We start from the raw sequence: 23,812 nt of genomic DNA on the forward strand, positions 1-23,812 counted from the left end.
AGGAGGTCTTTCTCCATCGCCGCCCCGGCCCTTTGGAACACGCTGCCCATAGAGCTCCGCTCAGTCACCTCCCTGGCCCAATTCAAGCGGGAGTTGAAGACCCACCTGTTTGGCATCGCATTCCCCGATTAGTCCTTATAAGCCCCCCCCGCCATATGACCGCACAGACAATGGGTATCTAACCTGGGGGCATTTGCTGTTGTTTTTCTTTTTGTAGTTTGTATTTTTAATATTGTATATTGAAATTTTTTATGTACTTTTTATCTGTTGTGAACCGCCCTGATCTCTGGAAGGGCGGTATATAAATAAACCATTTATTATTATTATTACTTTCAATGTACCTGCAGCAGAAACTGGAATTCTGGTTTGAAAGAAAAAATTGCTATTAATCTAGTTAAACTTTATAGTATTAGATTTTAATAGGTAAAATTCCCCTGTATTCTACCTTCTAATACATAAACTAAAGTCACTGGACTCATCTGAGCTGAGAAGGATCATAACTCATATGCATAACTCTGCATACACAACTTTCTAGATTCGATCCCTGTCATTTTCAAGTAATTTTATGGAATGGACACCTTAAGAGGACCAAATGTATCCAAGGGGTACATTATTACTGAGGGATGGCACTACAGGCAGTACACTATGCATCATCACTCCTCAATAACAGCTGCTTCCCAACAACAGGGCACACTGGTCCAAGTTTTAGAAACAGCTTGCAATATGGGGCAGGCTACTCTACATGTGAATCTCTTTTTTTCTTCCACATTCCATAGGCATGTACACATCAGGGGCTTGTCTACATGAATTGTTTACTCTGAATTTCCTATGTGCTCACTGCATTCTCTTTATATGATGCAGCGCCAAAACTCCAAATCGGTTGTAAACTGCCTTCATGATATCCTTACAGAAGTTGTCCTTTCCTCCCCTTAATCCAAATTTAAAATCCTTACCTTTTGCTCTGGGTTTCATTTCTCTCTGCAGCAACGAAGGGCGGCTGGCTTTCCATGTGGTCCCAGTAAGCTGTCTGGTGCCACCGCTGTGGACACAAGTCACTCTGAGGTTAGAATGAGGTGCCCAGCATTGATAACATGGTTGGGTGCCTTGTTGTGACCTCAGCAGCAGCGCCAGGTGATCAACTGAAATCATGCAGGAAGGCAGCCGTGCATCATTGCTGCAGAGAGAGCAGAAGTAACAGAGAGAATTTGAGGTCAAAATATTCCAGGGGCAGCCTGGAGCATTCTGGGAATTCAAGATAAGCACCAGATCTTCATGTTTATCCAGATTTTCTGCTCATTTTCTTTTTAATACCTTTCTATTGTCCATTCCTCTTGATATAACCCCCACCAGAACATTTTAAAAGCAAAGACAGTGGTTTAGGCTGAGGTGAGAGCAGGTCCACTGCATCATGCCCACACAAAGTATTTGCCACATTACATAAAAATGAAGAACTGGATTGTACCCTTCTACATGCAGCCACATATTATACTTCTCACAGAGTTCTTTCAGTCGGCCAAGTTTGTCAGTATGGCCTGCTCCTGGTGTACCTGTATCGAAAGAAAACCAACAACTCATACATTGTTCATTAACGGTTAAAATATTGTTCATTAATGGTTATACAATGACCTATCACATTTCTTCCAGGTTTTTACTGCCTAAGGTTTGGCAGAAAAAAGTTTATATTGAACAGTGTCCAATATACTCTACTTCGAAAATTCTTGTTCACAAATACAGGCCAGATCTGATAAGCATATTTGCAAGGAGCACTTCATGCAGTCCTATGGATCTCAACTGCTCAGGCAGCTCACTGACTATCCAAGTCCTAAATCTTTGCAAAACATGTCCCCCACCTTCAGCAGGGACTCCTTGGTTTTTTCATTGCACAGAGAGAGGGAAAAGGAGAGATAGTGGTGAGGTCTACTAATGAAAGCCTTTTAAAGTTAGCTATGCCTTCCTAGGTGAGCCTTCAGGGTGAATTAGAATTTCAAATTTGGCAACATTCTTTGTAAATTTGATAGGAAGACCTTGAGTTTTAAAAAAGCAAAACTGACCAATTTGTCTACCGAGACAGAAAGCTTTGAGCACTTAGCTCTTAAAAGGCTGTGTCTGAATTTCTGTGTGGTCAGCCAAGTCTGTAGAGCTGAAATGTGAGGCTGTCACCTCTTTCCCACAAGGGGCTGCTCATATTTAAGAGCAACAAGACAAGTAGCCATGTGTATTGAATTTGACCAGTGCAGGTGACTGAGAATTTCATTTGGTTCATTTTTTAATGAGAATTGACTAAAAATTGCAAATATCTTAATGAACTCCAAAGCAACATTTTAAAAACTATCTGATAGAGAAAGGAAAACTCACAGATTTGTCCATCTCTAGCAGGCCCTACACACAGTGAGCACCTGGAATTAACTGACCAGAGTGGAAGTTCTCGCTATGTGGTATTAATTACTGGGATACAATCTAGGCAGTGGTCAGTGCTTTCTAGCCTGCTTTAACCAGAGTTTGGGAAAGTTACTGGTAGCCATGCTGGATGGGGATTATGGAAGTTGTCATCCAAAAATATAACTTTTACAAGCTCTTTTTAAAAATCCAATATGTCACTTTCTGTTCTCTCTTCCTCGTTTGGCTTTATAAACAATTGCAGATTTCACTTAAAAGGAGGGCATTTTTTTCACTCATAGTTGATTCAATTTTTTATAGTATGGAAGAGCATTCTGCAACCTCTGCCTAAAGTTATAAATGCCATAAAGGGGTTTATTAGCTCAGTAAGAATTAGGCTTAGGGTTGCCATAGATCAGAAATGACTTGGGCACACAAGAATTAGGCCTGAGAATGACAACGCTTTAGAATGCTGTGGGAGGCAAAAATAGTTACATACCAGCATTGGCCACTAGTAATATTGGCAGCTTTCCGGATTCAATGTCATCCTTAATCAGTCTATCCAATAAAGCAACATCCTGTCATCAAGCAAAAGGAGAGAAAATTATTTATACATGCAAATAGATAAGACAAGGTACCTCTTTTTGAAAAAAACCAAACTTACCATTTGATGCTGAGAACCAAACATAGTGTTACAAGGCACCCGACACATACAGGAAAGGGGTAGGCCAAGCTGGAGAGAAAAGAGAGACAAATTTTCATTAGACCTTCTTGTCATTAGGTTCATCTATAGGTCTGTAAATACGAACAAGATACAGGCTGTAATTCTGCAAACCATGGAATTTTGACTGGCTAACAAAAGCCATTGAGAGATATGCAGCAAATTTGTGTGCGAGACTGCATTCATACAGATTTCCACGTAGATATAAGAGAACGACAAGGAGAATGACCAGAAGACCTTTGGGCTTTCTTTAGTCTTAAAAGCTCATCAAGAGAACAATATACATAGTACATATCAGTTGGATACTAGTAAGAGGTATAAGAAAAAAGGTAAATCAGTACATCAGTACAGGAAAGATTGTAACCATAATTGGTGACAAGAAGTTGCACATATAGTGGGCCCTTGCTCAAATCCTCACATGGCAAGTCCACAGATACAGAGGGCAGACTATACCAATAAACAGCATTTGAAAAAGGTTGGAATATAAAACGCACTTTGACGACTAGCCAAAATGACTACTGTACTCCACAAAACATAACTGTTGCAAGCTTTGGAGATAAGAACCAACTAATTGTACTTCACCTGACTGCAAAGACATTGGCCTAAGCCTGCCCTGGCTGCAGAACTAATGTATATCATTGGCTGCTTGTTATACAGCACATTAAAGCCTTCTGTAGTGTAGTCTTCGTAGTGCGAATGAATTACGAGTCTGCAGATTTTTAGAATGCCCTCACGGTCATCTTCATGGTAATATGCCGAGCCATTTTCAAACCTGTAATGTAAAATAACTAATCAAATATGAACTATCTGAGAATATACAAGCTCATTTACATCTCATCACAGCAGTTATTTTGCAGGGTACCCCCAACCTGTTTTACTAACATCAGGTCACTTTCAGTTCTGAAAACAAAACAACACAAAACTCCTATCCTAAAACAAGGCTGGACAAGCCATGGAAATTGCTCTCTTCCCACCCTTTGGAGAGCATAAATTCTCTTTTTAGGTTAAAAAGAAGCTGAAGATTCCTGACTTAGAATATATAGTTGTAGGACAGATGGGACATTAATGAGCTTTGGAAAAAACTATACAATGTATAAACCTGCCACTTTTATGACTGCCCACAATTAACAAATTCTCAGTTTTCAAGGCTACGCAAATCCCTTCCCACACCATCTATTCTATGACCTAAAGCTATTCCTTTAAAACATTTGTGAATTTCAGCTGATACTTCTCCCAAAATGAAAGGACAAAAGGGATTTTTAAAATTATATGCAAACAATTTATTTCATACAGTTTACCATAACTGTCTCCAAATGTACGCATGCGACACTCAAATGTACACATGCAACTTCTAAGAAAAATAAAAAGCACTAGGAAAAAGGATAATTAACAATGGAATTGAATGTAAGCAATGACACAGTTGTTCACTATAAATTATCATTTCAGTTTTGTTGTTGTTGTGTGCCTTTAAGTCATTTCTTACTTATGGCGACTCTAAAGAGACCCTATCATAAGGTTTTCTTGGAAAGTTTCTCCAGAGGGAGTTTGCCATTGTCATCCTCTGAAACTGAGAGTGTGACTCTCTCTTGTCTTAGAACTTTAAGTACTTTTACTCTAGGGATGGTTTGCATATTAATAGAACTTAAAAATATATATTGCTCCCGAGACTTTCAGGTTGCTGAAGCAGAGTAACAGTCCCCAGGTGCTATCAGGTCCCAGTGACTCTAGAGTCACCAATGATGACTATAGAGTACCGACAGGACAGTGGAACCTTACCACCACCTTCCCTAGCTGCACTGCTTCCCTCTGTAACAGATAGTCTAAGTTCTGCAGAAGCACCTTTCTAAAGGCATTTTTAAGAAAATTAAAATGAATTAATCATCGGTGATTAATTGCTTGCTCCTTGGATCCAGGACAAACCAGAGAGAAGTGCTGCTGTTGTGCACACAAGCACACATTTCTGTTTATCTTTGTGTGATGTTTTTGTATGGTTTTACTCATTTGCAAGCTGTCAAGCTGTCTCTCACTCATTGGGGAAAAGGCAGAAGATAAATGGAGGAAGAGGAGGAGGAGGAGGAGACAAGATAAAACTGCCAGATACCTGAAGAGTCTGCAAAGCCACAAAGTAGTATCAGAAAGTATTCTGGTCGTAAGTTTTCTCAGCCTCTCTCTGTCCAACACTGAAATGTAAGCTGCCAGGCTGTGTCCTAAAAGAGCCATGTGACCCTGTTCTCCAACATTTTGAAGCCTATAAGCCAGAAACCCATGAGACATCATGACCAATAAAAGTGCCATCGATACATTAGAAGTATTACTAATCAGTACAATAACCTAGATATGCATAAATGATTCTTGCTTGAGATTCATCAATGTTATTTTTTATTTTAATCTTGATTTTGATTTTTCCTTCCCTTCTTTAGTTTTCCATCCTGAATTCTATTACTGTGAACTATAATAGACCTGTTGAATGGTGAATCATCATTTAGGAAATCCACCTGATTCAATGGTTATGCTGGTTAGAACTAATAACAGGATTCAGGCCTTTCTTAAGAACAGGTCATATATAATCCCCCCCCCCCCAAAAAAAAAAATATTGCTTATTCATCTCTCATCTCTTTAATTTCCAAGTAGCTTGCCACAACACTTAAAAATGATAAAAACCATAAAGATGATGAAACAATAAAGTGGTTTTTTTCTGTCCTCACTTTGTTATATAAAAGTATTTCTTTCTAGACATGCACTGGATAGGGGACTGCCAAAAATACCATGTGCTGTAGGCTATGTTTGAGAGAAAAGCAATGGTAAACTAATTCTCAGTATTCCTTGGCTAAGAAAATCCCATGAAATTAATGGGATTGCTGTATGTTGACAGGCAACTTGAATACATGTACACACATATTTGCATAAATATTAATTTTAGATCTCCTGGCATCTGGATTTTTGCATCTATGCTAAATTAATTTATACTAAATTAAATTAAGCAGGTAGTTCTGGTAGGAAAGCGTCGGATCCAGCTCTTGCATGAATGAATGTCCCAATGACTTTAGAAAGCATGCTCTTTTAAGTTGTTTGCATGTACTTTAAATTGCCTGTCAATTTATGATAACCTCAAAAATTTAGTATGGTTTTCTTAGGCAAGAAACACTGCTCACAGGTGATTCTGCCAGTTCCTTCCTCTTAAATATAGCCTACAGCACCTAGTGTTTGTTGGGAGTTTCCCAAACAAGTACTAACCAGAGATTACCCTGATTAGCTTTCAAGATCAAATAGAATTTTGCATCTTAAAGATATTTAGGCATTACACAATATAAATAAGTTGAAAGAGCTTTTATGAATTTTAGTGCATTAAAATACTTTCAGATGAAAAATCTCAGAGAAAAGTTTAAAAATAATGGTCTTGATCATAAGAAATGCTAGAGAAAAAAATGCTTACAATCTTTCCAGAAAAACTGTAACAGTGGGCTCTTGGTATCCACTAAGGTTTGGTTCCAGGGCCCCCTGTGGATACCAAAATCTGTGGATGCTCAAGTCCCATTAAATACAGTGGCATAGAAAAATGGCATCATTTGTATAAAATGGCAAAATCAAGATTTGCTTTTTGGAGTTCATATATATTTTTGAATACTTTCAAGCCATGGTTGCTTGAATCCATGGATAAAAAATCCATGGATACAGAGGACCGATTGTACAGTTCTAGATTTCATAAAGCAGTATACATCTGTGCTCATCTTTCTTGCATGAATAGAGACTACACATGTAATATAGTTAATTGACAAATACTGTTGCATACAGTTTCACTTTTCTTATGCTCTCCAGCATGAAGTGCATGTGGAATGACAACTCTGGATCCAACCAAATTTGCCTCAGCAAATCATTTATTTAACAATTACCGGTAAGACTGCAGCGATTCTTCCTCCTCATCTCCATGCATAAGGTTTTGAACTAACTGCAGAATGCTTACCATATCTTGCCCACTAGAGAAAGAAGAAAGTAAAAATAAGGTTCTTTTAATAACTGCAAAATAAGGTCATTTGCATGTAGGGTTGCCATTTCACGGGTGTAGGCGGGACAAACACGATTTTTAAGGCTTCTACACGGTTCCGTCCCGCCTAGCCCCGTCGCCATTCAAAATCCCGGTTTGGGCTCCCCTCAGGCCCTGCCTTCCTCTCCTGATTGCTGGGAGGGAGTGGACTGCTCAGCTCCTCAGTCTCCATTGGCCAGATTCCAAATAAGGGGGAGGAGCTGCAGCCTGCAGCACTCTATTCAGCCCCGTGCAGCATGCGTGCGCGATTTAAACTGAGAGAGGAGGAACGGGGAGTGAGAGACACAGAAGAAGGAAGGAGAGACAAGCAGAGCAGACAGAAGGAATGGAGTGGAGGCAAGAGCAGAGGAGGCAGAAGAAAGAAGGGACGGCAGCAAGAAGAGAGGAAAGGAGTGGAGTCTTGGAGAAGATAAGAAGGAGAGCTCAGAGAAGTCAGAAGAAAGAAGGGCCAGAGCGGAGGAGGAGACAGAGAAGAAAGAAGGATTAGAGAAGAAGGAGAGCCCAGAGCAGAGGAGGCAGAAGAAGGAGGGCTGGGCTGAGGGGGTGGCTGGCCCTGGGTCTTGCTACCACTCGCCGAGGAACGCCACCATTTTAGGCTTTCTAAGCCTCTGCTCAGACTAAATCAAGCTGTGGCAATGTGGAAAATCTGGTTTGGAAGGGGAAGGGACTGTTGCTTTAAATGCTCATGGTTGCTGGGATGTGGGAAATGGAGTTTGCCAGGGGAAGGGACTGTTGCTTTAAACAGTGATACCTTTATAGCACCAACCAAAATGCACAAAACATATGATGCAAGCTTTCAAAGCTCCACTGACTTCTTCATCAGGCAAAAGTGTTAAAAATCCAACAGGAGAAAGAAAGAAATGATGGTGTTGGAATCACAGGCCTATACTATGTGAAGATATTGTTAATTGTTCTTAGCGTAGATGGAAGAGACAGAGGGATAGCCATGTAGGCAGAGGCCTTTCCTCCTTTTTTGCTAAACCTGAAACCGAGAGCCAATCCACTTCCACTACTTGTTAAACCACCTTGATATGTTAAATATGCATAGCCATGTTAAACCGTGTTAAATGTTAAACCCAAAAGGTTTGGCTATGGAATAAGCAACTGAAATATGCAAGAAGCTATGTTAAATATATAACCATGTTAAATGTTAAACCCAAAGGGTTTGGTTATGCAATAAGCTTCTGAAATATGCAAAAAGCCATGTTAAATAAAGCCATGTTCAATGCCCAAATGTGCTGTTTGGAATGGGGGGAGGGGGGTGGGCCAGAAAGGGAAACACATTTCTGCCATCTATCTAGGAATAATGCCAAAATGTCCTCCATTTTGATCATGCCTAAGAAACATGCATTTATATTAACGTTTATAAAAAAAGCATCAATTTTTTCGTGTGTCCTCCATATTTAAAAAATGTGCCCTACATTTGAAAATGTTGTCGTACATTTGTCCCAGTTTGGAGGTCCTGACTTATGGCAACCCTATTTGCATGCAACACCAAATGTGCTTCCTATAGTTTTTTGCTATTAGTAAGTGGCATTGAATTATCTTTTTCAGAATTTCAGCAAATTGTAAATATGATTAATCAGTTCAGTAACACACCAGAAAGACATTCTGGGGATTCTGCAAAAGACACTACTGATACAGCGTGCCCGCGCCATACGCGGGCGCGCCATAAGCGGCCTTGAGCATACGCGCTCAAGCTGCAGGGCGGAAGGGGCGGCGCGTCCCATTCAATTGAATGGGCGTGCGCGCCCGTTGCGCCCCGCGCGCTCCCGCGCCACCGCGCACGAGCCCCATTGTTTCCAATGGGGCTCGAGCATAGGCGGAATTCGCCTTACGCGGCGGGATCCGGAACAGATCCCCCACATAAGGCAAGGACGGACTGTATTGCTTCTTTTCCTCACAGTCTAACTCACTGTAAACCCTCACACTTGTGCACACACTCACACACATGCAGTGCTGTATTAGCTCTGAGGCATATTGGCAGGAAAATGGGGAAGACACAGAATTACTGATTTGTATTATATGTCAAAAGTATATTATTATTATTATTATTATTATTATTATTAACCTTTAACTAACCTAGGCAGTGGGGAATCAATAATAGGGAGTTTCACCCTCTCCATTATCCCTTTCGCAGTGGATACAGCCACTTCATAAACACTGGAGGAGCTGTGGCCATGCCCAGGTGTGACCATCTGCGTCCATGACATCTGCCACTACCTCTGGGAATGGCGCCACAAGCCCTTCTTGCTTCGCTTTACATCTGATTTCAGGTACCTGCTCCCCACCCCTCAAACTCCAGAAAAACTGGGACATTGACCATCAGCAGTTAAACTCAGAGTCTTTTCCACTTTCTTCAACAATACAGGGAAATCATTTATATCAAACAAATGCATGGACACAGCCTCTGGGGACTCCTACTCCTCATCTTGAAATAACTCCCCCTCCTCCTATGTGGTCCCTGAAGTGCCAGAGCCATGAAAACTCTGTCCTTATCAATGTGAGCAGGGCACAACTGGGAGGCAGGGCCTGGCTCTACTCCTAGGGATGATGAGCTTGAATGACAGGTCTGAAGCCTTGCCTTAAGGAAGGCAAGGAGGAACGAGACCCAGAAGGAGGATTGCCTCTCCACACTGCAGGATCATCTTTGGCTTCCAGAATCTTAAAGAGCCAGTTCCACACAAGAAAAAATCAAAGAAAAACTAGAACTCGTGATCATATTACCCACCTGCCTTGTAGTGGGCCAGGAATATCTTTTCTTGTGTACTTTTTTTCATTTTCTTCCTCCACTTTCCTAATTTAAACATATAACCATGTGAGTGATTTACATTCGATTGAGACATGCAACATTTCTTCTATAGTGTAATTTAGAAAGAAAAACTTCCATGTCTAAGCAGCTGAATGACTTCTCATAATGTAAATAAAATATACATTTGAAGTAACAGAAACTATTAATTACAAACATTTTGCTAGTATGAAGGATACAGTTTAACAAAATGGGCTGCTAAGGGGCACACAAGAGGGGTAAAAAAAGATTGGGAACCACTGTTAGAGGGGCTGAGCAGATGGGCCAGTCCCCAGGATGGCTCAAGGACAAGCAAGTGTTGATACACCTGGCCACCGCTATGCCATGGGCCCACTACCACCACATGCCCCTTATCTTTGTTCTTTACTTTACATTGCCGTGTCTCACGTGGAAGCAGGGCACCTGGCAGCACCCATGTGGCCAAGTTTCCATTTCCACATCCTGTCCTGAGAGTATTGGACTGTGTCATATAAAAAGGATGCTGTGACAGGGGTCTTCTCAGTAGATGTGATGGCAGAGGAAGGTTAGGGGGCCATGGGGCCATCCAAACTGCTAGATGTTGCTGTGGAGTTTCCTAGAAACTCAGCAGAAAACAGCAAGTCTTTTTGACCCATGCTAAGGCCCCTTTGCACTGGGATTGGACCAGGACCACTGGATCAAGGTCTGGGCTGCCTGAACCCGGGAGTATTGGACTGTGTCGTACAAAAAGGATGACACAAGGCTGGGGGAAACATGGGCCTTTTGGCCTGTGTGGACAGCCTTTCAAGGTTTCAGGTTTCAGAAGTTAGAAAAATGTATTTTGTTTGGACTATATCTCACAGCCAAGAGCAGCCACACTGGTTAAAGACACCAAGAGCAGTAGTCCAACTCTGCCTGTTATAATGTCAGTGGCCACAATGAGTGATGTCAAAGGGAGGAAGATTCCCTAATGTTATGCTGTCCTTTAACAGATAAAAAGACATTAAGCAAGTTTTAATTCCCACTGCTCATTATAATAATACGACAGACACTAGCTGCATAGTTTTTTGGATCCTGGCCTTCCACAACACAGATCTAATAGTTAAATGTCAGTTACAAATGAAGAAAGCCTTTCATTTAATTATAGCTAAATAATAGAAATTTCCAGCAAGAGCCTCTGCTGGAATCAACACATTATAATGACCATTACAACAACCCTAAATGTTCATCAAGGCTTTTATTAGCAAGTACCTTTGATTGTCTTCAAGCAGCTTCATGGCCTCATTAAGATTCTTTCCCATTTCTGCTAAGGTAGGATCAACCATCTGATTTTAAAAAGAAGAAGAAAATATTCATACTACTTTTGTGAGCCATTAAACGTGTCTCATAGCAAAGTGGCATAAATTAAGCAGGCTGAGGATGTGTTCTGAGGAATATCTCAGACTTATTATGAATGTGTTTGTTTAATTTATAACTTGCTTCTTCCCCAATAAAGTACCCACGGCAGCCTATGAGTTAAAATAAAATATGGTTAAAACAATGGATAATACAAAAGTTAAAACACAACACATCATACTAAAGCATTAACTTGGAAAAGTTTTAAAGGCCTTTCAAACATGATAAGGATGATATACAATATAACATACCCAAATTAAAAGACCTTAACACTCAAAGGCCTGGATAAACAGAAAGGTTTTCACCTGCCAGAAACCAGATGCTACAGTAGTTAGAGCTCCAGATAAGCAATTTGTTCTGAAAAAGTTCCAGACCTGAAAATTCCTCTCAAACTACTCAAACTTCTACAAAACACACTTAGTATTCCTCTCTTTCTCTTTCTCTTTTCAAGAGATTACACTAGATTCAATGTTGGGAACGGTTCACAGGTTTCAAGGATTGTGGAGTTCTTGAAAATGATGCATTCATATTTACCAAGAAGGCTTCCCTGGCCATACCAAGAATGTTCATCCTTGGATGGCCAGGGAAACAATCCACATAGTTCTGGGTTATTACATGCATGTCACTTGTATCTAAATTCATACTGTTACATCCACTGACCCTTTTCCAACCATGTCATTCCCATCAATTTTATATCGCCTTACAAAGGCAGACATTTCTTTCCAACCTGTAGCATTACATACCTGTTCTAATGACACAGAGCCTGCATATGCTGTATGTTGCCATGGAGTATATGGAAAGTGGCCACACGTTCTATGGTCTCGGTATCTTAGCTAAATCATACGTAGTACAGAAAAATGCAAGCCTTCAACCAACAAGCAAGAATTAATTTTGATGCCCTTTGTTCCAATATTTTTGGATGAAAGGAGACAAATAGCGCCTCCATGTGTCTCATATGACTACAGTAGTTCTTTTAGTATATTCCTTCTCACTTTCAGGGTATGGCACTGTCTTTCCAATGGATGTGTGAGCCTTGGGAAGAAATTTAATAAATGGATAGTATGAAAAATTCTGCTGTTTATAACAGGGGATAAAAGCTAGAGCTAGAGTCAAGGTTAACTTATCCTCATCCCATTTACACGAATTACACAAATTCATAGAATCCTAGAATTGGAAGGGGCCTTGTGGGCCATCAAGTTCCCCTGCTGAGTGCAGGAGCTTCAGCCAAAGTATCCCAGACAGGTATCTATCCAGCCTTTTTTTGAAGATGTTCATAAAGCTCCCAGTTCTAGAAATCCAAGAAGTGGATGATATTGTTACAGTACTAGAAAACCACCCAAAGGAATTCCCAGATAGGCTCAAAAAGAGGCACTATTAATCTGTTTAAAACATTTAAGATCCAGAATTTATGGGCTGCTGGTGGAGCCTGCAAGGTTGCCCCTTTCAAAAACCTCTCCACATGTGGATGTGGCATCCCTCTGGTCTTAGTACTGTTGCTGATGCTGCCACCTGATTTTGTAATGTATTTGGACTGGATGCCTTTGTGGTCTCATTGAATTCTATGATTCTATGGACTCATCCCTTTAGTTATGCCTTCCTGCAGAAATCTTAACAATTCCTTAATCTTCACTTTCTCTAATTGTACTGAATGACTATTGCACCAATTTCTAAATACCTTCAGTTTACATTAATGTATTTAAAAGTTACATATTCTTCTTTTGCATATTTATATCAAACCATCTCCTATTGCCATCTCCTTCTTGGTTTACCTAGAATCATGCATTCCTGTTCATTTCTTATCTTTGCTGCTGTTGCCATGTGCCTTCAAGTTGTTTCCGTCTTATGGAGACCCCAAGGCAAACCTATCATGGGGTTTTCTTGGTAAGTTTCTACAGAGGGGGTTTGCCATTGCCATCCTCTGAAGCTGAGACAGTGTGATTCTCCCAAAGTCACAGACCTTGGTTTCTATGGCCGAGCAAGGATTCAAACCTTGGTTTGCCAGTGTCTTACTCCAACACCCAAACCATTATATCATGCTGGCCCTGAGTTGGAAGAGGCCACAAAGGCCATCCAGTCCAAATCCCTGCCATGCAGGAACTCACAATCAAAGAATCACAGAGAGATGGCCATCCAGCCTCTGTTTAAAGACTTCCAAGGAGGGGGACTCCACTACACTCCGAGGGAATGTGTTCCACTGTCAAACAGCCCATACTGTCAGGAAGGTCCTCCTAATGTTGAGGTGGAATCTCTTTTCCTGGAGTTTGCATCCATTGCTCTGGGTCCTGTTCTCTGGAGCAGCAGAAAACAAACTTGCTCCAGCCTCAATGTGACACCCCTCATCTATCCCTTATGTTAATTTCCAACTCATTTAAGATGTGGTCCTAGAGAAGAATGCTGAGAATACCATGGATAGCCAGAAAGACAAACAAATAGATCCTTGAACAGATCACACTTGAATTATCCCTGGAAGCCAAGATGATTAAATCAAGGCTGTCGTATTTTAGCCACATCATGAAAAGGCATGACTTAGAAGGCATCAGAAAAAGAGGAAGACCACATGCAAGATGGATAGACTCAATCAGGGAGGTCACAGGTATTTTGCCCTACTTCCATCCCCCCCTCCCAGAATTTCCAACATCAATAGCCAGTTTACATTATCAAACTTCTTTTGGCATCTAGGAATGATTTGATCAGGTGAGATTCTGGATAAACGACTGGACAAAGACAGGAATAACATTAATTCAATAGAGGTAGTTTTTTTAAGTAAAAAGGATTGACAGGGAAGTGTTTTGTACAAATGTATGATTGGAGGAGGAGCAGGGAAGAAGGGCGGATGAGATTACATGAAGTTTTTAGATTATGACTTTTTGTTGTATTATTGTACTATATGCATTGTAACGAAAAATGTTAAAATGATTTTAGAAGAACAAAAACAAAAAACAAAAACACTGTGTGGATTAAAACAATGTGATTCCTATATAAGTAGTGATATGAACCTAAGTAAAACAGCCATCAGTTCTGACTGTACCTGTTTTGTCAGTATGAAATTTACTCATGACATGTACAGTCATAAAACTCTACAACCCCTACTTCACAAAAGGCTTCCTTATTTGTTCAAAATTTATTTAGAGACATACTCCTATTTACTTATTTTATTACATTTCCATCTGTTTCCTTCTTATAAAGAACTGGTTTTTGAAAGATCTGTCACCAGATGTTTACAGCAAAAGCCACCAGTATAACAGAAGAGTTTGAAGTCAAGGATCTGGCATGTCACAAAACAGATTTTCATGATCAGCAACAGTAAGCCATTTTGAAAACAGCAATTTCCTTACATTACAGATCAGTGAGAAATCTGTTCTAACTGGTAATAATACAGGAAGAAAATACTGCAAAACCACCTGGCTTGAGGTGTGACTTTACTATTAAAATGAGTATGATGTGCCAAGATTTCCTTCAGCCATACTGGCACAGTATATACTGAGCTTCAAATTCAATCCTGTTTTACAAACTCACTGTCAGGAGTTCCACATGCTTTTGTCTTTCCATACTGTAGTAATGGGATATGTAGCATTTACAGTATGTTTTAGGGATGTTTTAGAACTGTGAGCTCAGACACAGGTGTTGAGATAAGCCAGGAAAGAAGGTAAACTCACGGAGGGTCATTTGTAAGAATGCATCCAGCTACAACAGCAAAGAGAATGGTGAGGTACTGGAAAGGAAAATATGTTTACAGTACAGTATTAATTTTAACGAATAAAAATTAAGCCCACCTTATGTTTGAATTATGTATTTCTGAGTTTTTACTACTGAGTGTGAGTTTCTGAACTTTATTCTCCTGCTGGGTTTGACACACACATACGCATGTGTACATGCACATGTACTGTCAAGATAAATACAACACAGATAATACTGTCATCCACAAAGCATTCTACATAACAGCATAGAGTAATATCCACTGGGTCTAATGGTGGTGAGAGAAAGGATCAGATTAAACACATCTCTTCAGTTGTCCCTTTCTTATCAATAAGCATTCTAGTAGTTTTATACAAATTGAGTAACAGGAGAAAAATATCCCAAAATAAATGATTAGATGATATTATTATTATTATTATCTATATAAATAAAAATGTAAATGTTCATTTGTTCAAAATCTTACATCTCCGAAAGTTCTTCACTGATTGCTTTGAAATTTTGACACAACGTTCCATTTGAATACACACATGTTTTTATATATGCATACCTACTATTATATAGGTGTCACACCTGTGACAGGTAAAAAGACGTGTTTTTGGAAAAACAGCGCCATCTGTTGGACGTAACAGCAACACACGCTCTACTAAATATTCGATGGGCGTTTGCAATCCCCATCAACAAAGCTCAGGGCCAATCTTTAGCATTGTGCAGTTTAGATCTAGACACGGATTGCTCCTCACATGGACAATTATATGTTGCATGTTCTAGGGTCAGCAAACCTACAATTTCTATATCTACACAGACAATGGAACAACTAAAAATGTTGTATACCCACAAGCATTGTAAGCCCTTGCTTCCCATGGAAAAACCTCTCCATTTAAATCCACTTGCTTCTTTCTCTGGTCCGTTTTGCAAGACCTGGCTTCCTATAAAAACACCCCTCTCCTTTTAAAACCATCTCTCTAGTCCCTTTTGTAAGACCTTGCTTCCTATGGAAACAACTCTCCATTTAAATCCACTTGCTTCTTTTTTCAATCCGATGTTAAAACCTCTCTTCCAGCACCTGGGAATGGGTTGGGAGAGGTCCAAAGAAGGAGAAGGAGGGAAAGAAGTGCTATTTCCCCCTTTCCATCCTTCCTTATAGCCTCCTAGGTTTTACCCTCGACTTATCCACGGGTCATATCAAAACCCAGGATTTTAACCCTGAAACCTTCCCTCGACATGGAGCTGACTTGTACACGAGTATATACAATACTTTCTTTTCCAGAGCAGCTGCTTGTACTCATGAAATATATTCAGGATAGCTGTACTAGTGATATGATACACAAAATAAAACAAAATTCGTAATCCACAAAGGAATCCACAAAATCCACAATCCACCTTTCTTGGCCAGCCAAAATGCACAAATCACATCATGCAAGCTTTTGAAGTTCCTGTGGCTTCTTCATCAAGCAAATCATACAGAAGGAAGAAAAGTGACCCTGGTGGACTCATAAGTCTACATTTTGTACTGATGTTGCCTCTACTGTGGAACAAATGGCCAGAAGAGATCCAACAGCTAAATATCAGTCTCTTCTGCAGGCCTATCCAGATGATTCTTAAATTGCAATTTTAAATGTAGACTGTTTTAATATGTGTCTAGTTTATTCTTTTAAATTGATGTATGTTTTTAACTACTGTTGTGTATTTGTTGGATTGTTCTCCACCTCAATCCATGGGGAGAGGCAACATTTTACTAGCTCCTAATACATTTTTAGAAATACGCTCTGAATCTTCTATGGCGCCACCACTATCTCCTACAGCTATCTTGCTTCTGGCTCTGCTGAACAGATCTTGTAATTATGCTAAAAAGGAAAGATGGTCCTGCAGAACAGAATATAGTGAATGTGCTAAGGCAACTGTTACATGGATTGGTAATTGGTTGACTGACTGATCGCAAAGGGTGCTCAACAATGGCTCCTTTTCATCCTGGAGAGAAGTGACCAGTGGGGTCCCACAGGGCTCTGTCCTGGGCCCAGTGCTATTCAACATCTTTATCAATGACTTATCAATGACTTGGATGACAGAATTAGGGGCATACTTATCAAATTTGCAGATGACCTCAAATTAGGAGGAATAGTTAATACCCCAGAAGACAGGATCAAAATTCAAAATGACCTGAATAGACTAGAAAGCTGGGCCAAAGGTAACAAAATGAAATTCAGTATGGAGAAATGTAAGGCACTGCACTTAGGGCAGAAAAATGAAATGCACAGATATAGGATGGGGGACACCTGGCTTAAGGAGACAACATGTGAAAGGGATCTGGGAGTCCAAGTAGACAACAAATTGAACATGAGTTAACAGTGTGATGTGGCAGCTAAAAAGGCCAATGCAATTTTAGGCTGCATCAATAGAAGTATAGTGTCTAGATCAAGAGAAGTAATAGTGCCACTGTATTCTGCTCTGGTCAGGCCCCACCTGGAATATTGTGTCCAGTTCTGGGCACCACAATTCAAAAAGGACATTGAGAAACTGGAGCCATGTGTCCAAAGAAGGGAGACTAAAATGGTGAAGGGTCTGGAAACCATGCCCTATGAGGAACACCTTAGGGAGCTGGGGATGTTTAGCCTGGAGAAGAGAATGTTAAGAGGTGATATGATAGCCCTGTTTAAATATTTGAAGGGGTGTCACATTGAGGAGGGAGCAAGCTTGTTTTCTGCTGCTCCAGAGACTAGGATCCGGAGCAATGGATGCAATCTACAGGAAAAGAGATTCCACCTCAACATTAGGAGGAACTTCCTGACAGTGAGGACTATTAGACAGTGGAAGATACTGCCTTGAATAATGGTGGAGTCTCCTTCCTTGGAGGTCTTTAAACAGAGGCTGGATGGCCATCTGTTGGAGATGCTTTGATTTGGATTTCCTGCATGGCAGAATGGAGTTGGACTGGATGGCTCTTGCGGTCTCTTCCAACTCTATGATTCTATGATTCTATGATTTTTTAAGTGCATGTCAAAATAATAATAAAAACCCCCACTACTAGGGTTGCCATTTCACGGAGGTGGGCGGGACTTTCCCGCCTCCTAGGGGTGAGCCCGGTCCCGCCCCGCCCTCCACTCATTCCCGGGTGGCTGCCCGACTCAGGGCTCCCGGGGCTGCTGCCTCCCTTTCCTACAGTGCTGAGCAGCATTCTGGAGCAGCAGCAGCGGCTGGGGCTAGCAGAGGGCGGGGTCTGCTGCTCTGCCCTTCCCCTATTGGCCAGCCCTCAAGGAGCCAGCCCTCTGCTTCCTTATTTGGGCATGCTCCAACTCCAAGCAGGGAGGGCTTTGCACTCAGGCAAGCTGCTTTTAGTTCTTTTTCTCTTTCTCTTTCCCCTCCTTCTCTTCTTGTTATTCCGTTTTTTTCCTTCTCCTCCTCTTCCCCTCCTCTTCCTCCTCTACTTTTTCTTCCTTTCTTCCCACTCCTCATCTTCTTTTTCTCTTTGTTCCTATTCTTCTTCTTTCTCATCCTTTTCTTTCTCCTTCCCCTTTTTTCTCCTCCTCTCCCTTCCTCCTCTGCTGTTGTTGTTGGCATTGTTGTTGTTGTATGCCCAACTCCTTTCTGACTTATAGCAACCCTGCCTCTAGCCCCTTATTTACCCCCCTTTCTCTAAGCCTCCCTCCTCATCTTCTCAGGGGTCCAGGGCTTCTCAAGGCTTTGCCCCCATTACAAAAGAAAAAAGACTTTGCAAGGGATCTGACCCATAAATCCCCCCTAAGTTGAGACAAGTTGAGACTGGGGAAATAAGAGGGGGTGAGGGGTTTTGGGGGGGTTGGAGGGGGCAAGGAAAAGGAGGAAGGGGGGAATTGCTAAGAAGGCTTGGGAGTGGGAAATGCAGTTTGCAGTGGCACAAAGGACTGCCTGTGGTCTTGCAAATGCTATGCATGCTTGGGAGTGGGAAATGTAGTTTGCAGTGGCACAAAGGACTGCCTGTGGTCTTTAAATGCTATGCATGCTTGGGAGTGGAAAATGTAGTTTGCAGTGGCACAAAGGACTGCCTGTGGTCTTTAAATGCTATGCATGCTTGGGAGTGGGAAATGTAGTTTGCAGTGGCACAAAGGACTGCCTGTGGTCTTTAAATGCTATGCATGCTTGGGAGTGGAAAATGTAGTTTGCAGTGGCACAAAGGACTGCCTGTGGTCTTTAAATGCTATGCATGCTTGGGAGTGGGAAATGTAGTTTGCAGTGGCACAAAGGACTGCCTGTGGTCTTGCAAATGCTATGCCTGCTTGGGAGTGGGAAATGTAGTTGTAGAATGGGGCGGGGGGGGGGGGTGTTTGGCCAGAAAGAGAAGTACATTTCAGCCATCTGTCTAGGAATAATGCCAAAATGTCCTCCATTTTGAGCATGCCTAAGAAACATGCATTTATATTAACATTTTAAAAAAATTATCAAATTTTTCATGTGTACTCCATTTTTTAAAAAACACATGTCCTACATTTGAAAATGTGGCCCTACATTTGTCCCGGTTTGGAGGTCCTGACTTATGGCAACCCTACCCACTACACTTTCTCAAGAGGCTTTGGACTTGTGTATTCTTCCAATACAAGCTGTCTAATGTTTCATGGCAATCTGCTGAAAATAGGGAATAGTGATGTTCACTAATAGATTGTGATCTGATAGAAGTTCGCGCACTGTCTATTCTTTAAATTAAAAACATGCTTGACAGGGTGAAAAGGCCTCCCATGTGGCCTTGAAAACAACAAACCAGCATGTTTTTCAATCCCAGCCACAGAATTCCATATAGGCCAAACACCTAAACTTTCTTTGCTTACTAGCAACACCTACAATTAATTATGCTATATATAGCCACACAAGCTTCAGTGATAAATATTTCAGGTGGAGAATAAGGACAACTCATTGAACTAGTATAATTATTTCATTCAATTCCCTGGAGATCTGCCCAATTGGTCTCCTCTACAATTCAACAGCTGCTCTTGTTTCAGCAGCTTATCAACTGATCGGAAGGCGAGCCAAAATGGACTGCTAAGGATTCGTTCCCAAAACAGATGATAGATACTTTTGAATTCTGACTAAGGTATGTATTTTATAATTGTAAACATGCGTTATCTTCTGAACATGTGTGAACACAAAACGGAGAAGGTATTTAATATAGTCAGAAAAGTAAAATACTGTAGTAAATACAAAACAAAGAAAGAACAAGTGAGGGCCTGAACAGACAGGCCAAAATAAGGCTGCTTTGGGTCACTTTGGAGGTATGCTGTTTAAATGATGCATGTGTCCTAAGAAGCCAGAAGCTGCACCAAAGCTGCGCTCCAGTCCTCAGGACTGGCTCTGGCATGGCTTCTGGCCTTTTAGGATGCATGCAGCATTTAAACAGCATACCTCAAGTGATCTGAAGCAGCTTTATTTTGGCCTGTCTGTTCAGCCCCCAAGTCCAGATCCACCACAAGTTTTTTGTGTTCTTATGTTCCAAAGTTATTCAGTTTTTATATAACATTACAAAGTGTGTATTTCCCGATGAACAATGAGGTGCCTTAGCCAGGACACAGGAGCCAAGCTTATAAAGCTAATGATTTCTGGACTCAATGGCTAAATCTTACTTTAGTTATGACTTGGGTCTTTCATGAGTGGCTTCATACCTCCTACCAATGAAGACACTCAGCATCTCAGATGGATTTTTTTTAACCTCCCAAAGTAAAAATCCAACCAAGAAGGGAAATTTTGAAGAGCTGGGAGGTGAAAGAAAAACGAACACGACATATGGCTCAAAAGCCAATTAGACACGGATTTTCTGAATGCATTATTTAACCTTGTTATTTTTAACATAAAAGCAGCAAATGACATATATAAAATGAAACCATAAAGCTAAGAAGCCTTCTAATTATTTTTATGTAGTACCATATTCCCAGCTATTGCTACATACATTCCATCGCTTATTTAAAAGGATGTTTTAAGTATCCTTTAAATATAATAGATATTTGCATATTGTTGTCTTGAACAGACGATGAGGAGATATAGTTGTTCATGATTTATTACTTCAGACAACAGATGGGAGATGCTGTTGACTGAAAACTTAACAGCCACATAAATGTTTACTTGGCTCTACAGACGTTGTTGAACTGCAATTATAGATTATGGAAGTTACAGTCCAACAACATCCTTTCCGATAAAGCATATTAAGAATTTCAAGTCCTACAAACAGCCATCCAACTGGAGTTTCTGAATGTAGGGGCTTCATACTGTTTGTGTCCCATACAGGAATTGTTTGGAGTGACGCAAAACTGTTTTCCAGGGCATCTCAGGATGATCGCCCAGGTAAGATACAATAACATTACTATTTGCAGAGACATAAAAGTATTAGTCTGGAGCAGGGGTAGGCAACCTGCGGCCCGTGGGCCAGATGCGGCCCAGCGAGGCCTTGGGACTGGCCCCAGCCCGGTCCTACCACCGATTGCCGCCAGGGCCTTTGGGGGGCAATTGTCTAAGGAAGCCTCAGAAACATGCATTTATATTAACATTTTTTTAAAAAATCAGCAAATTTTTTCACATGTCCTCCACTTTTTTAAAAAAAGTGTTTTCCATTTGAAAATTTTGTCCTACATTTGTCCTGGTTTATTTATACATTTAATTTTTTTTAAAAAAAATATTTAATTATTTATTTTTTGGCTTCGGCCCCCCAGTTATCTGAGGGACAGCAACCCGGCCCCCGGCTCAAAAAGGTTGCCTACCCCTGGTCTGGAGTATAAACATGCAAAGGGATCCTGTAGTACCTTTGAGACTCACTGTGTGGAAGAAGTTGTAGTATAAACCTTCGTAGACATGTGTCCAAAACACAGACTGCTTTAACTGCTCTGGCTTAATGCTAGGGAATTCTGGGAACTGTAGTTTTGAGAGACATTTAACCTTCTCAGAAAGCTCTGGTACCACAATAAACTACAATTCCCAGGATTCCCTAGCACTGAACCAGGGCAGTTAAAGCAGTCTCAAACTGGATTATTTCTGCAGTATGTTTGGGATCTTGGTCTGCTTCCTCAGCTGCATAGACTAAAGTGTTGCCCAAGAAGGATCTTTTTCATAAGACTATAGGAATAGGCACAGAAAAGCAAAAAGACATCTGGGTTTGGTGAGGAGGTGACAAGTTGTTTTAACTATGGCCATTAAGCAACAAAGGCAAGTGGAAAGATGTTGCCTAAAGGCAGAGTGGAAGGATGGGCATGTGAATGGTGGAGGGAGTTTGGGGATGTGGTGTGCCATGTGGAAGCTAGAAAGGAAGCATGAGGAAAGGGAAGCCTTGCAAGGCCGGGGGGGGGGGGTCTAACCAGTATTTCCAGTCTTCCTTTCATAGAATCCTAGAGTTGGAAGAGACCCCAAGAAGGGCCCAGATCCAGTCCAAGCCCCTTCTTCTTCTGCCATGCAGGAACTCTCCGTCAAAGCACCCCCATTGACAGATGGCCCTCCAGCCTCTGCTTAAAGACAGCCTCCAAGGAAGGAGACTCCCCTGCACTCCGAGGAAGGAGTTTCTCCCACTGTCTGACAGCCCTTACTCTCAGGAAGTTCCTCCTAATGTTGAGCTGGAATCTCTTTTCCTGGAGCCTGCATCCATTGTTCTGGATCCTGTTCTCTGGAGCAGCAGAAAAGAAGCTTGCTCTCTCCTCTGTATGACACCCCTTCAAGTATTTAAACAGGGCTCTCATATCACCTCTTAACCTTCTCTTCCCCAGCCCCCAGCATTGTTCCTCATAGGGCTTCATGGTTTCCAGACCCTTCACCATTGGAGTCTCCCTCCTTTGGAGACATGGCTCCAGTTTCTCCGCATCCTTTTTGAATTGTGTTGCCCAGGACTGGGGCTGAGCAGAGCAGAACAGAGCGGCCCTCTTCCTTCCCTCGATCCAGAGCCTAGACTTCTCTTGAGGCAGCCTAGCATGGCCTTGGCCTTGGGCTTCTCCTGGCAGATTGGGCTGGATGCCCTGGGCCTCTTCCAACGCTGCAATTCTGATATTTGGAAGGGAAGACATTAAGAGACTGAAGGAAAGACGTGGATATAAGCGCCATATGCTCATGTAGAACAACCTGCCAATGCAAGGTATCCCTATCGAGGGCCTGCGAGGGGGACCCTAAGACTAGAAGGCCTGCTCTTCGGTCGGGAGAGGAGCGCATGACCGATGATCCTGTGCAGTGTCAAGAGAGCAAAGAGGCTTCTCTGGAGCCCCTGCCTGCCTCCCTCCCTCCCGGCTGCCCAGCCGCCCACCTTCTCCAGGGGCAGGGAGCTCTTCATGGCCGGAGGGCCCCGGGCGACTTCCGCCTTGGCTTCTGCCTCGGCCGCCGCCGCCGCCGCCGGCTCCACGTTGGCAAAGCGGCTGAGGAACTGCCAAGCGGCGGATGGACGGAGGGAGGCGCCTCCTCCAGAGCTGCGCGCTCGCCTACTTCCGGGCCTCGTCGGCCTCCGTAGCGCCGCCTCTGACACAGCGAGCGAGTGAGGAGAGGAATGTACCAAAATGACATGGAAAGAAGCCACGCCTGTCCTGGCCTCTGAAGAGACTGAGGAGCCCACGGCGCCTTTACGAAAGAAGGAAGGCCGGCGCAGAGGTTGCGTCGCCTCTCGCTCGTCTCCAAAGTCAGCTGCCTCGAGGAGGCATCCCCCCTCTCTCTCGACTTGGTACATTCCACCCTGAGGTTGGGCCGAGGGAGGCCATGACGTCGTCACCGAAAGACTGCGCATGCGCGCAAAGCACTGGTGCGTGCCCTGCCTTCTCCCTAGGAAACTACAATTCCCATAATTCATCTCATTGGGACGTTGCAGTGGGCGGCGCGGTTGCGCTGCTGCTATTAC

The 23,812-nt window shown here is 42.0% G+C and overlaps 1 protein-coding gene across 1 annotated transcript in view; it reads right to left on the reverse strand.

Annotated features, from left to right (window-relative positions):
- LOC149306269 (pyridoxal-dependent decarboxylase domain-containing protein 1-like) overlaps positions 1 to 23,487 on the reverse strand; it is a 54,330-nt gene extending 30,843 nt beyond the window's left edge. The window contains exons 1-9 of the mRNA XM_089539815.1: positions 23,231 to 23,487; positions 11,158 to 11,231; positions 9,871 to 9,936; positions 6,988 to 7,071; positions 5,199 to 5,345; positions 3,680 to 3,869; positions 3,041 to 3,109; positions 2,876 to 2,954; positions 1,463 to 1,547 (exon numbers count right to left, since the gene is read on the reverse strand). Coding sequence (XP_089395941.1) covers positions 1,463 to 1,547; positions 2,876 to 2,954; positions 3,041 to 3,109; positions 3,680 to 3,869; positions 5,199 to 5,345; positions 6,988 to 7,071; positions 9,871 to 9,936; positions 11,158 to 11,231; positions 23,231 to 23,257 — 821 coding nt within the window. The 5' untranslated portion in view covers positions 23,258 to 23,487. The remainder of the gene's footprint in view (positions 1 to 1,462; positions 1,548 to 2,875; positions 2,955 to 3,040; positions 3,110 to 3,679; positions 3,870 to 5,198; positions 5,346 to 6,987; positions 7,072 to 9,870; positions 9,937 to 11,157; positions 11,232 to 23,230) is intronic.
- Between the last annotated feature and the right edge of the window lie 325 nt (positions 23,488 to 23,812).

The sequence above is a fragment of the Sceloporus occidentalis genome, unplaced genomic scaffold (assembly GCF_023333645.1).
Source record: "Sceloporus occidentalis isolate IW3139 unplaced genomic scaffold, rSceOcc1.0.p SCAF_10, whole genome shotgun sequence".
Lineage (NCBI taxonomy): Eukaryota > Metazoa > Chordata > Lepidosauria > Squamata > Phrynosomatidae > Sceloporus > Sceloporus occidentalis.